This window comes from Anopheles merus, chromosome 2L, assembly GCF_017562075.2.
Source record: "Anopheles merus strain MAF chromosome 2L, AmerM5.1, whole genome shotgun sequence".
Taxonomy (NCBI): Eukaryota; Metazoa; Arthropoda; class Insecta; order Diptera; family Culicidae; genus Anopheles; species Anopheles merus.
The window spans coordinates 48,413,777-48,426,695 of NC_054083.1; the positions used below are offsets into that span (position 1 = coordinate 48,413,777).

General features: G+C 44.1%; 4 protein-coding genes across 4 annotated transcripts; 1 reads left to right on the forward strand and 3 right to left on the reverse strand.

The window, feature by feature from the left end:
- Nucleotides 1-2,229: 2,229 nt before the first annotated feature.
- On the reverse strand, nucleotides 2,230-2,775 carry LOC121594582. Its single transcript, XM_041917993.1, has 2 exons — nucleotides 2,670-2,775; nucleotides 2,230-2,599 (listed from the first exon to the last, which is right to left on the reverse strand). Exons 1-2 carry the CDS (start codon nucleotides 2,682-2,684, stop codon nucleotides 2,348-2,350), a joined length of 267 nt encoding a protein of 88 aa, XP_041773927.1. The 5' UTR covers nucleotides 2,685-2,775; the 3' UTR covers nucleotides 2,230-2,347.
- Nucleotides 2,776-4,646: 1,871 nt separating this feature from the next.
- LOC121592363 (cuticle protein 16.5-like) lies at nucleotides 4,647-9,978 on the reverse strand. The gene is made up of 4 exons (XM_041913764.1): nucleotides 9,817-9,978; nucleotides 9,480-9,748; nucleotides 5,261-5,459; nucleotides 4,647-5,188 (listed from the first exon to the last, which is right to left on the reverse strand). Exons 1-4 carry the CDS (start codon nucleotides 9,826-9,828, stop codon nucleotides 4,766-4,768), a joined length of 903 nt encoding a protein of 300 aa, XP_041769698.1. The 5' UTR covers nucleotides 9,829-9,978; the 3' UTR covers nucleotides 4,647-4,765.
- Nucleotides 6,841-7,434, forward strand: LOC121594580 (cuticle protein 16.5-like). Its single transcript, XM_041917991.1, has 2 exons — nucleotides 6,841-6,932; nucleotides 7,015-7,434. Exons 1-2 carry the CDS (start codon nucleotides 6,918-6,920, stop codon nucleotides 7,351-7,353), a joined length of 354 nt encoding a protein of 117 aa, XP_041773925.1. The 5' UTR covers nucleotides 6,841-6,917; the 3' UTR covers nucleotides 7,354-7,434.
- Nucleotides 9,979-11,809: 1,831 nt separating the features above from the next.
- LOC121594584 (40S ribosomal protein S27) lies at nucleotides 11,810-12,460 on the reverse strand. Its single transcript, XM_041917994.1, has one exon. It carries the CDS (start codon nucleotides 12,328-12,330, stop codon nucleotides 12,076-12,078), a length of 255 nt encoding a protein of 84 aa, XP_041773928.1. The 5' UTR covers nucleotides 12,331-12,460; the 3' UTR covers nucleotides 11,810-12,075.
- Nucleotides 12,461-12,919: the final 459 nt, after the last annotated feature.

A 12,919-nucleotide genomic window follows, 5' to 3' on the forward strand; every position in this document is an offset into this window, starting at 1 on the left:
TAAAGGGAATACAATACATTCTAACATAGGCATTCCAAACATAGAATAAGCTACAGAAACTTAGTAAGAAACAGAGAGACAGAAAGCTCGAAACAAGAAACATGAAATGCGTAACCAAAAGGGCAATCCATTTGGATTTTGGAAGCGTGTAGGAACTCTTCTTTCTGTTCTTCGCCAAAACTCCGATCCAGAACCAGGAATCTGTTCGTATTACTTGCTGGCATGCTAAATTCGACACTGTTTGTGGTTCGCGTGCAAGAACACACCGAACGAAAACGAAAGCAACGTGATGTACATAGCCGGAAGAACCTGTTTAATCGTACCGGGTATCAAATGATTCGTTTCGTTTTCGATTTCTAATTTCATTGATTAGCGCTGTATCCCAATTTTAGAATATTCTTAAATTAATCATAACCTACCGAAAACTGTGCAAGAATAGAGAAGAAGTTTTAGAACACACGCTACAACACTGAAGCAAACGTAAGATGAGACAGAAATTTTGAATTTCAATCAATTTATTGTATAGAATGTAACATGAAATCGTTTCCAGTGTGTTTTATAGAGAGTGAGGTTCTATCGTGGCCTTTAGACGACTACGGCACGGCCATGGTAGTAGAAATTAGATGCCAGTGTTGGGGCACTGTATGCTAGCGGGCTGCCGGAGTAGGTCGAGTACGAGGCAACTGGGGCACTGTAGGCAACGGACGGTACAACTCCTGCAGTATAGGCCACCGGGAAGTCAAGAGAACGGCCCTTAAGTAACCCAATATCAGCCGAAGCGCACACAACGGCAATGGCGACGATGAACTACATAGGATGAAAGTTAAAATCAATTCTTAATTTTTGCTTCACTTTCTACTACGAGCAAGATACTTACCAATTTGGCAAACATTTTGTTGCGTGTGGTTTGGGAACTGTTGAAGCAGCTGTTCTAACACTTAAAGTTTATTGCTTTCTGATGAAGATGAATCTGGAGTTCGCGCTTTTATACTGGCTGGCGTTGAAGTCCAGAATATGAATGTCATATTAAGATCGATACACAACAAGATATTGGAGTGTGTGGGAAGGCGTTCTAGAAGATTAGAAAGAGCAATACACACACTCGTTGAAGAATGATATTTAATTTGTGTCACTTACTATAAGCGGTGCGTGCTAAAGTCACCGATGATCAACAGATTGATCGGGAAAAAACGCATAGCGAAACTGCAGTTTCGTTAGTAGAGCGTTTGAAACAAGATACATGAGGTGTGTAACCAAAAGGGCGATCCATTTGGATTTTGGAAGCGTGGAGGAACTCTTTTTTCTATTCTTTGCCAAAACTCTAATCCAGAACCAGGAATCTGTTCGTATTCCTTGCTGGCATGCTAAATTCGACACTGTTTGTGGTTCGCGTGCATGAACACACCGAACGAAAACGAAAGCAACGCGATGTACATAGCCGGAAGAACCTGTTCAATCGTACCCAGTATCAAATAATTCGTTGCGCTTTCGTGTTTAGCTTTTTTTATATAATTAACGAAACTGGATCCAATCCAATTCAAGAATATTCTTAAATCAATCATAATCTGTCGAAATCAGTGCAAGAAGTAGAGAAGAAAGGTTAGAATACATACTACAACACTGAAGAAACCTAAAGATAAAACAGAAATGTTGAATTTTAGCAATGTTGATGCATTAAGAGGAAGGAATCTTTTTGATATAACCTGTAGTAAACTCTTAATAATTTATCCTTGCCATTTTGGGCACAGAAGATCAAACAAGCAATCCTTCCTTGGGACAGAAGATCAACCAAGCAAGACAACTCAACACGAATACTCAGAGCTACGAATTTCTAACGTCTAACGTTAAGCTAGGGAACTTTAATGGTGTGTAACGCTACGGAAATCAGTCATTCTTGTAGTTCATCAGGCGAAAGCGCAGCCTAAAATTAGATTACAAAAAAGGACGTACGCATTTAGTATAGATGTCGTTGATAATTTATTTCACTTTAGTGGAATGAAAATAAAATAAATAAAGTCATGGTGAAGCGTCATCTTTAGGCTTTCTTTTGCACTACTACTAATTTCGCTACGGTGGATGCAACTTTATAATTCGCGTAAGTTCCAAAAAAAAAGTGTATTTTTGTGGAGATCTCTGCTTCGCTATTGAAAACATGGAGACGCGTTTCGGAAGAGTCTATTTGACTCACTTCAAGTATAATGAAGACAAGTGAAGTGAAGACAAGAAATGTAAGAGTTGAAAGAAATTCCAGTCAATTTATTGTACAGAATGTTACATTAAATCGTTTCCAGTGTGTTTCTTAGGGAGTGAGGTTCTATCATGATCCTTAGACGACTTCGACGGCACGTCAATTGTAATAGAATGAAGATCGCAGCGCTGGGGCACTGTAGGCACTGTAGGCACTATAGGCTAGGGGGCTGCCGGAGTACGTCGAGTAGGTGACTGGAGAGTCGGAGTAGGTCGAGTACGAGGCAACCGGAGCGCTGTAAGCAACGGGGGGCACAACTCCCGCAGTGTAGGCCACCGGGAAGCCAAGAGAGCCGCTTCTAGGAAGTGGATATCCAGCCGAAGCGAATACAACGGCAAGAGCAACGATGAACTACACAGGACGAAATTGAAAATCAATTATATCCTTCTGCCTCGCTTTTGCTGGTTTACTGAATACTTACCAATTTGGCAAACATTTTGTTGTGTGTGGTTTGAGGACTGTTGAAGCAGCTGTTCTAACACTTAAAGTTGATTGCTTTCTGATGAAGATGAATCTAGAGTTCGCGCTTTTATAGTGGCTGGCGCTGAAGTCCAGAATACGAATATCAAATTACGATCAATACAAAAGAATAAATTCGAGTGTGTGGGAAGGCGTTCTAGCAGATTAGAAAGATTGATACCACACACGCGTTGATGGATGGTATTTAATGTGTATCGCTTGCTAGAAGATGTGGATGGATGGCTATTTAATTTATAAAGACTTTGAGCATCTCTGCTTCGTTCGTCCCTCGATGAGGTGGATGTTACAGTCACCGATGATCGACAGCTTGATCGAGCAATTGCTGATTGCTTCAATTTCGATAGTTTGATTGAATAATCAAAGCCATGGTCGTTGCGTACAGTGTAATATAGGAATTCCAAACATAGAACAAACTGCAGAACGTTTGTTTGAAACAGAGAGAAAAAGCGTAGGAAACAAGAAACATGAGACACGAAACAAAATAGGTGATCCATTTTGGATTGCTGTTGATATTTGTTTGATGATTCGCGTTTGTGATTCGCGTGCAAGAACACACGGAACGAAAACGAAAGCAACGCCATGTACATAGCCGGCAGAACCTGTTTAGTCGTACCAGGTATCAAATGATTCGTTCCGTTTTTGGTTTCCTATTTAACTGATTAGCGAAACTGGATCGATCCCAATTTGCGAATATTCTTAAATCAATCATTAACTGTCGAAATCTGTGCAAGAATAGAGAAGAAGGGCTGATGGGCTTTGAAAGATGGGATAGAAATTTAAAATTTTAGCAACTTTAATGCGTTAAGAGAATGAAAAGTTTTCGTTCGGTGTAATCTGTAGGTAGGCATAATAGTACAATTTTTCCATCCTTGGGACAGAATATCAACCGATAAGACAGTTCAATACGAAGCCTTTGAGCCACAATTCTCTAACGTCTAATCTTAATGCAAGCTTTAGTGGTGTGTAACGCCACGGAACTCAACCACTCTCCGAAGACACCACCAAGTTCTAGTGTAGCATATCTGCTATACAGAACATATTGCAATACACACTATCAGTCATAGACACATAGTAACACACTTTGGAAAGCCAAGTCACACCATTGTAACACATTCATTATAACACATTCAGTAAATCAGATCATACCATACACACCCGGAAGAGCTCAGGCCACACCGTTCATATAAAAACAATTGTGACACACTTAACAGAACCAACCGAAACGTACAACATAACCAGGAACAGTTTATGCATTGTAACCCAAAGCAGGAACAGTAGAAGCATTAAACCCAAAACAGGAACTTAGTGACAAGAACCATCGTTCTTGTCAACAAAAGACAAACGTAACTAGCTTAGTGAAAACAATAACTTTCCAACATACAACCCGGAACCAAATGTGAGAAACCCTTAACTTCATTTGAGTATAAATAAAACCAACTCCGATCATGGCAAGTCAGATTCGTTCGGACTGTCTGGATAGGACTATGCCCATCGTACATCTATCGAGTTCTCATTTAAAGAGTTTAGATATGTCCCCCTGCCCAAGGTAGGGCCTCTAAACTCCAACGTTTCCAGTAAGGGAAACCTCTTAAAGGTTTCTATGATCGCCTGGACGATCAAGTGTCGAACGTCCGCTTCGAAACAGTATCCACCTCAGTTCTGCTTAATTCGGCAAAAGATGACCTACCGTAACGATGTTTGAAAGCCACCCTGGCCAACGCGAGTTCAAAGAAACTACATGGCAACCGTCCCAAAATCGATCATATCGTAACAGTCATCAAACATATTACACTAGCTATTGTGACTTTTAAGGCGAAAGCAAGCCAAAATCGCAAACATTTAAGCTCAGAAAAAGAACAACCCCTTTCACCACTCGGAAATGGCCAATAAAACAGAGACAATCCATCATGAAATTATTTTGTTTCAAAACATTTGACTATATTGTATTACTCAACAACAAAAAAACGTTCACCAGACTGCTGGCATGCACGGTAAGGAACTGTTGACTGCACCATCACGATCAGCCGGCCCGACGGTTTACCACAGCTGGTACGGAGCACGGGCAAGCAGCGGGCTAGCGAACGCCTTGGCGTACGGGGCAGCATACGCGGCAGCGTACGGTGCAGCATAAGCGGCAGCGTACGGGGCAGCATACGGAGCGGCATACGGGGCCACGTACGGAGCGGCGAGCGGAGCAGCAGCATAGGCAGCAGCGGCCAGTGGTGCCGGTGCAGCATAAGCAAGCGGAGCGGCTACCTTAGCGACGGCCGGGGCAGCATACGCGACGGCCGGTGCAGTGTACGCCAGCGGAGCAATACCATTGTAGTTGCGGGCCACGACCTGCGAGCTTTGGGCGGTGACGACGGCAGGTCCGGCGGCATAAGCAACCGGGGCAGCAACCGGCGCCAACAGTCCTGGTTTGGCCGAAGCGCACGAGATGGCCAGAGCGGCAATGCAGATCTAAAATGCGGGAAAGCAAGATGTTTTAGTGATCTTCACCGCTCACTCGAAGGATGCGGCGATCGTTCTTACCAGTTTGGTGAACATTTTGAGGTTTAGTTTGGGTGTTGTTGTTGTTGAGCGGAGTGCTGAAGAAGCGAACTGTTCGAGGCTTGGTTGCTGTATGATCCTTACCACGATCGCAGCAACTTTTATATGCGATAAAAATCGCAAACCCAGCCCGTTAACACACCACCCACCCGACTTGGTAGTAGGATGCAGGCTAGGACTACTGCTGCACAGGAACTACGTTGGCCTCTCCCTACTCCTTGGTGCGATCGATCGAGTGCTCTTCTTCATCATTCATTTTGTCACCTAGCGGTGGTGAGTAATAAACTACCCGAAGGCGACCGCAGTTACGACAACACAGCGTAGCAAACGTTCGTTCAGTAGCAAATAGTTCACCTGAAGCAGCACCTGATTACGCGTGCCGCATGAATGCACTTGGTGTGCGTTAATATGCAGATCACGTGCCGTCGTGCAAGAAATCGGATTAACGGCCAACTCCGGGTAGTGCCGGGTAGGATTGGAGGGCTGGATGGTTTTTGGTATGGAAGTTGGAAGCGAGGTGGGTAGACCGAAATGCCGACGGAGCGATGCGTCAGGTTAGGCTGGGGGTGAATTATGGTCTCACCGGGGGTGATCCCTGTCATATGGCCACGGCTATATCGCTGGCATCGATGGGGAATTTTATTTAGTGCACTGGTTCAAGGGCGTTTGTTTATGCTTTTTTTTCTATTCGCATAAGTATGTTGGACCTGCCCGGATTGGGAGCAAGGTGGTTTGCGATTGATTTGGAAGAGTATGATCACAAACAGCCACAAAGTCCTTTGCACTTTTCAAAATAATCACATGCATGACATTGCCAACCAGCGACCTTTTCCTTATTATATTTAGCATTGTTTTACGCTCATTGAAATATTTCGTATTGTTGAGCATTTTAACATGTCTTTAAGATGTAATTAATTAGATTTTGTTGTGTAGATTGCATAGATTACATGCTCTCTTTGCTAATTCTAGGACATTGCGCCTAAATGTATGCATTCTGCCTAACTAACGCTTTTAAAATGTACTTTCGCGATATTTTAAACCTCTGCCAACTGAAATTACGAATGTCTTTATACTCCCAAGATGGCATATTCCTGTTTTTATATGGAGCGATAGGTTACTTTGCTATCACGGCATTCGATCAGAATTCATCAACGAAAGTGAAGATTGCAATCGCGTCATAACCAATATCGTGCATGGTTCGAAAGCTCCATTTCAAATCGATTAGTATTCCACCAGCCAATGGTTAGTGGACCCACTCGCGCGACACAAGTCGTTCGTTCGATACTTTCTTCTGCTGTTCAAAATGCCACTGCGCAAAGTGTAGAAAAGCAACATGACACACCGGTAGCCGCGCGCGACATTGCAAGGACACTCCGTTGCGGTGTTGTGAACGGAGCGCTCGTGGATTTGCATCTCGTTGAAATGCAGCCGTTGTGGAAGGCACAAAGCAACAACAAAAAACCTGAAGTCTACCAAAAACACTGAATGTGGCAAGGATTTGTTTGGTGAGTCGTTGTGTGCGGAGGTATATAAACGATACGCTAGCTGTTGAGTAGACATCAGTAAGCGCATCTCCAATCGTACCGAGTACATCCAAGCTTTACAGCAACCAAACCCAAATCCCCAACAACCAGCAAACATGTTCTCCAAAGTGGTAAGGCTCCTTGTTCTGAGGATCCTTTCCGAGGAACATCCTGATCTAAAGCGCCATCTTTCCTACTCTCTTCCATCACTAGATGATCGTCGCCCTTTTGGCCGCCGTTGCCAGCGTCAGTGCCAAGCCGGGTGCGTTCCTGCCAGCTGCCCCGCTAGCCTACACCGCCGCTGCCGCCGCTCCGCTCGCCTACTCGGCCCCACTGGCCGTTGCTCCGGCGGCCGTACCAGCCGTCGCCTACACTGCCGGCTACGCTAACGTTGGCGATTCGGCCGTCGTCACCTCACACAACTCGCAGGTCATCAATCCGGCCTATGCTGCGTACTCGGCCGCTCCGCTGGTGTCCGCCTATGCCGCTGCCCCGGCACTGGCTGCCCCATTCGCTTACAGCGCCCCGCTTGCCGCCAAGTACGTGCTGTAATGGTTGACAAATTGTGCCAAACTTTCTTCTCGCCTTCCGTTTTGTTATAGCCAAATAAATGCCATCCAATGATGAACTAAAGCAGCATAGTTTGTTAATTATTTTAGCATACTAAATATTAAAATCATGCTTCTTCTTCTTCTTCTTCTTCTTTGGCTCAACAACCGATGCCGGTCAAGGCCTGCCAACACACTTGTGGGGTTGGCTTTCAGTGACTTATTGATTTCCCCCCATAGCAGGATAGTCAGTCCTACGTATGGCGGTACGGTCTATTTGGGGCTTGAACCCATGACGGGCATGTTGTTAAGTCGTACGAGTTGACGACTGTACCATGAGACCGGCAAAAATCATGCTACTACTTTCTAATAAGTCGTTCTGTCCCCTCTTCTTAGTTAATTAATAGAAAGGAATTCAAACGGAAGTGAGAATATGAGAGAGAGTCATAAAAACATTGACTTACTTTCAATCGTTCGGTTGCTGCAATCGTTTGAGGTGTAAAAGACACCTAGAACAACTTCTACGACTATTCGGCCTTGTAGATCAACAGGGTTCCGGTTCCGTGGTACTGTATTAAAGTCTTATGATCAACCATATTGCCCATCGTGAGTTCAAATCTGTGGCTTTAATAAAACTTCACCCTACTACGATTGTTGTGGAAAATATGGATAAAATTAATCCTGATTCTACAGGAACAAGGCGAGACTACCAATCTGCATAGGGGATATATTCCCTCGACTTAAGTATTTTGTCCCGCAATACAAATGCTTTACACTGAATTTTTCATACAACTGCTGCTGGTTCGAATAGCTCGTGTACCAGGAGCAGAATCAGTTACTGGATCGATTTAGAGTACTATATCGACAGGTTCATGATTCATTCCATTACTGAGACAGTTAGATATAAGATTCTTGAAGTTGGAATAAAATAGGTAGGGTAAGTTTTATTACCGAAATGGGTTCAGAGCCATTTCCAAGGCCGATATGGGGCCAGGATACAGTTCAAGAACCGGCAAGGGTTGTGCATCAATTCCAGGATCTTCCAGGAAGCAATTTCAGGACCGTTATGGGTTGGGGATCAGTTCCAGTATCAGACAGGGTGGTTCAGATTAGTGATGAGAAAAATGAAGTTTTCATTGAAATCAATTCCGGCGAGCTCCGATATTTTCTGGAATCGGTTTCGGATAGTAGGTACGTAATCAGTTTCCGGAATCGATTTCTGAATCGGCTCTAGAAATGCTTCTAAAATCGGCTCCGGAAACTGTGATTCGGCTTTGGAATCGGAACTGACTCCGGAATTTGAGTCTGTTTCAGCATTTCCATAAGAACAGGCTTTTGGGACCAGCATCATTGGTACGTATTGATAGCCGCAAAAAAATGATTCTCATTCCGGAGCTATTTCAAATTCTGGAGTCAATTCCAAAACTGATTCCGTTTCCAGAGCAAATTGCGATTCCCAGGTCGATTCCGATTCGGAAGCCGAGTCTGATTCCAAATTCGGAACTCTTCGGAATAGGCTCCGGAGTCAACTCTGGTACCGGCTCCGGAGTCAACTCCGGAATCGATTTCAGCTTCGGAATCGGCTCTGGAATTGACTCCGAACACGGAATCGGAATCGGGTAGGTCCAATTCCGAGCTCCCACCACTAGCTCTGATACTGCAACTGATGGTTCAGATAGGTGCAAACTAAGCAGTACCCAAACTAAGCGACCTCGTGGGGCCCCAAGGTTTCAGAATTATTGTCTCAAAATGCAGAGAACAACGTGTGATTAAGCAGGAATAATCTCAAATACACTCTCTCTTTTGGTAAACATTTCTATCAATTTTTGATACATTACTGTCCCTTTAGTTTGGAACGGGAAGGATTGGAGCCTTTTTTGGCAATAGAAATTGTAGAGTTAATAGCAGAAAACTTGGAACTAGAACAGAACCAAATAGAACAAGTAGCACTGAGAGAATAGATTATCAGTTAGGGTCATCATGTTGAACGATTTGATAATGAAGCAATCATGTTTAGAGACAGCAAATGCGTGAATTCATTCAGTCAACAAAAGAGTATTTACAACTTCACTATTGCAGAGCGGTAGCAAACATCCGATGGTTATCTGGTCACGTTTTTTTCCAATTTACTTCAGCAGCACCTGAGCCGGAGCGGCGGCAACGTACGGCGAGGAGTATGCAACCGGAGCAGCCGCCACATAGGGAGCGGCATAAGTGTAAGCCAGCGGCGCAGTGTTTCCGTGGAAGGTACGCTCGTACACTGCGGCACCCTCAGCGACGTAGGCGGCCGGGGCAGCAGCAACATAAGCGGCCGGCGCGGCAGCATAGGCCAGTACGCCCGGCTTCGGGTCAGCCTTGGCCGAGACGGAAGCAACGGCGATGATGGCGAACAGGCACACCTGATGGGAAAGGGGAAATATTCTCGTTAGAATGGTTCAGACGCTCACGGTTTCGTAGCAATACTTACAATCTTGAACATTTTGATTGGATTTGGTTTTGGGTGGTTTGCGTTGGAGAAGAAAGGCAAATGCTGCTGTGGATGCGTTAGCAAGTGAACTGATGATTTCCAAACATTTCGTGCGTGCTTTATATACCCCGATTGGAGTGTGGTTAGTAAGAATCCTTGGACTGTTGGTAGCTTGCTGACTGGGGCGTGAAGCTAATAAGAAGGAATACGTGATATTTTGGAGGACATTGCGGCGGTTGACGATCGTACGGCATTTGGATGCACCGTTCCAGTGGCCGTACGCCTAGCAGCTGACGTGGTGGAATCGAGCGACATTGGCAGACCCGCTGACGGCACATAAGCTGCATACTAATATAAAGGTTGCGCTGTAACGTATGGTCGAGTTTTTCGAGATTCAACAGTAAATAGCAATTTTAGGGCAAACAGAGTTACAATCGAAAGGATGGCTTGGAGATATTACGAGACAGTGTTATACCAACGGTGGAATGCAAGCTTATGGACACTATTAATTTAATTTTAAATGACGCGCGAATCTTTTTCTCACATTTTTAAGGTATGAGATTGTTTCATTATCACGCGATCGAATTGGTATGCCTACGTAACTGATTTGAATCAAACTGCCAAAACCGCCTAAAAGTATGCGATGCGCATGGCAGCTTGCCATCAAATTGTCACAAACACCTGAAAGTATGTGATATGCATTGTTGCTCACCACAGTTGTATTATAGCACGCTAATTCCATTCCCTTGATACATGTGCTGTGTTCCTTTTTTAAAGTAGCACCGATTGATGGTCGTTGTTTTGAGTAGAAGGAATTTTTTAACGTATGTTACTACACCTTAAATTACAAGGTTTGGGTAATATGCACGTGCGGAGCCTTAGAAGATCGTTATAGAGAGAATTTGCATCTAAGATTCAACTGATACTTGTCTAGCCAACGAAGTTTGCTTCATTATTTGTACTCTTAATAGGGAAATGACCAGTTGGTTTATTAGAATGCATTTATATTCGACGTTACGAACAGGTGAAGTAACTAGTCGCAATACCGAAGGCTACTAAAAGGGAAAGAAAACATTAAACGATACTTTGCCCGGAACAATAAATTGATAATCAAGCAAACTCCCTGCAAACAATATCTTAACGGTATCTTTCAAGTATAAGCAACAGTAATTATAACAATACTCCCGAATCTTTGACCGATCTTTAGCTGCTAGTGGTAGAATGGTAAATTAAAAATTATTTACACTTATGTTTCGGATTCATGTTTAAATTCAGGAGGAAGGTTCCTGTGGCATAAGCAAATTGCTGAACATTCTGTTAATAGTTGAGAGCTTATAAGTTTTAACCAACGATCAACTAAACAAGATTGCACATCATACGAGATTGAAGGTGATAAGTGTTTGCAAACAAAGGAAATAATCGAGGCGTTATCAAAGTACCCCGGCAAAGCAAATACAATTATGTGTAAAATGCTAACATTAGGATGAAAATCATATAAATTAACCAACATAATTGAAAACATATTAACATCAGGTTGTGCACTCTAAACACTGAGCTTCATTAAACAATTATTCTCCTCAGAGATTACATGAACTAACAATCAATGTAATTGCCGCCCGACCCGTATCCTGGAAGTCACCGAGAATACCAAAACAAACAATCGCCCCTCATGAATTGCACATTCGCTTCCATGACTCATCCAACGCGTCCACTCATCGTTATTTTGTCGTCATGTGGTGAAATAGAGAGAATAGAAATTGCACATGCAGCTGGAAGAAAACCTTCCATTGCACCAGAACTAGCAATCGCAGTATGCCACAGCAACGAACAACACAATTCCGCCACAGCGAATCAACAACACCGCGCGAGCTGTCAAACAGCACACACACTACCGCACACGATGAAACACGCAGGCAACGGCACCAGCGACCGAGGGAGAAAAACATAACCTCACATTTGCGACACTGAGCACACAACACACTTTCAAACATGATTAGGCGACCGAATTTCTTCCTTTATTTTGCTCCTTCGGGGATGAATACAACTTGTCCACTGGTAGCGATGGGATTGTCACCCACTTAAGCCATCTGGAATTGAATTCACGGCGCCGGCGATTAAAGATGAATGATGCTTCCGCTTCTCTCTATCTCTCCTTCGGCAACCAATCCGTCATGCAGCACAAGGCGCCCGTTCGATCGCCCCCTTCGGTCCTCTCCTCCTCCGACAGCGTGTGTGTGTGTGTGTTGTTGCGGACACTTATTAGTACGGCTTCCTGCGGAACGAGCAGCCCTCGGTCAGACGCGCCTTGCCGCCGGTCGGCTGGCACAGGATCGTTGAGCAGCCGGCACACACTACGACGCTCTGGGCATGGCTGAAGACGGTGGTGATCTTGTAGCAGCCGGGGCACTTCACGTCCATGAAGTACGAGTTCGGATGGGGCACCAGGCGCTTCAGCTTGTGCTTCCTCTTCTCCTCTGCGGGCAGCGGGTGCAAGAAGTCCTTGGCGAGCGGCATTTTCACTTGCTGTTTCTCGTAAAACACGTGTTATTTGCGGGGAAAAAGTGAAATATATTCCACTTTATCTGCTGTACAGAAAACACGGCAGCTTTGCTCGACGTCAAAACCGAAAAGAAGGAAGGGATGGTGATGTGCGCAATGAAATGTCGTTCCGGAGCTTCTTCGAAACGGTGATACAATCCAATCCGATCCGCATGGCGTTCGAATTCGAACACGGGGCAAGAAATGTTTATCAAATTAAAAAAAATTGTTTTTCATCAATGTTGACGGCAAAAAACATTTTATATAAGTTGTTTTTGAGTGACTTTAAAATATTTTTAGGAAGAAAATCAATATCTTTACTTTTTATTATGTATTTTTAATTTGGTAAAATATTTCAAAATCTACAGGCGGTCCCCGAGATACGCGCTACCTCTTATACGTGGATTCGGAGATACGCGGTTTTCTAAATTTGACAGTTCTTTGCAAGGTGTTATAAATGACAAGGTGAAGTTGTTCAGAGCAAAATGACATTTCTCGACATGACCGTTCTCTTCCGGGGGCTCCGGTATAAAAATCGGGGAGGGCTGGTGCGGGGTAATGAAAT

Excerpts from the sequence above, each read along its gene's own strand:
- LOC121592363 (XM_041913764.1), bottom strand. Across the intron at positions 5,460-9,479 it reads CCGGCTCAGGTGCTGCTGAA|TAGTCCTAGCCTGCATCCTA; the intron begins GTAAATTGGAAA and ends CCTGTGCAGCAG. Across the intron at positions 5,189-5,260 it reads TCAAAATGTTCACCAAACTG|ATCTGCATTGCCGCTCTGGC; the intron begins GTAAGAACGATC and ends CCCGCATTTTAG.
- LOC121594584 (XM_041917994.1), bottom strand. The coding sequence starts at position 12,330 with ATGCCGCTCGCCAAGGACTTCTTGCACCCGCTGCCCGCAGAGGAGAAG.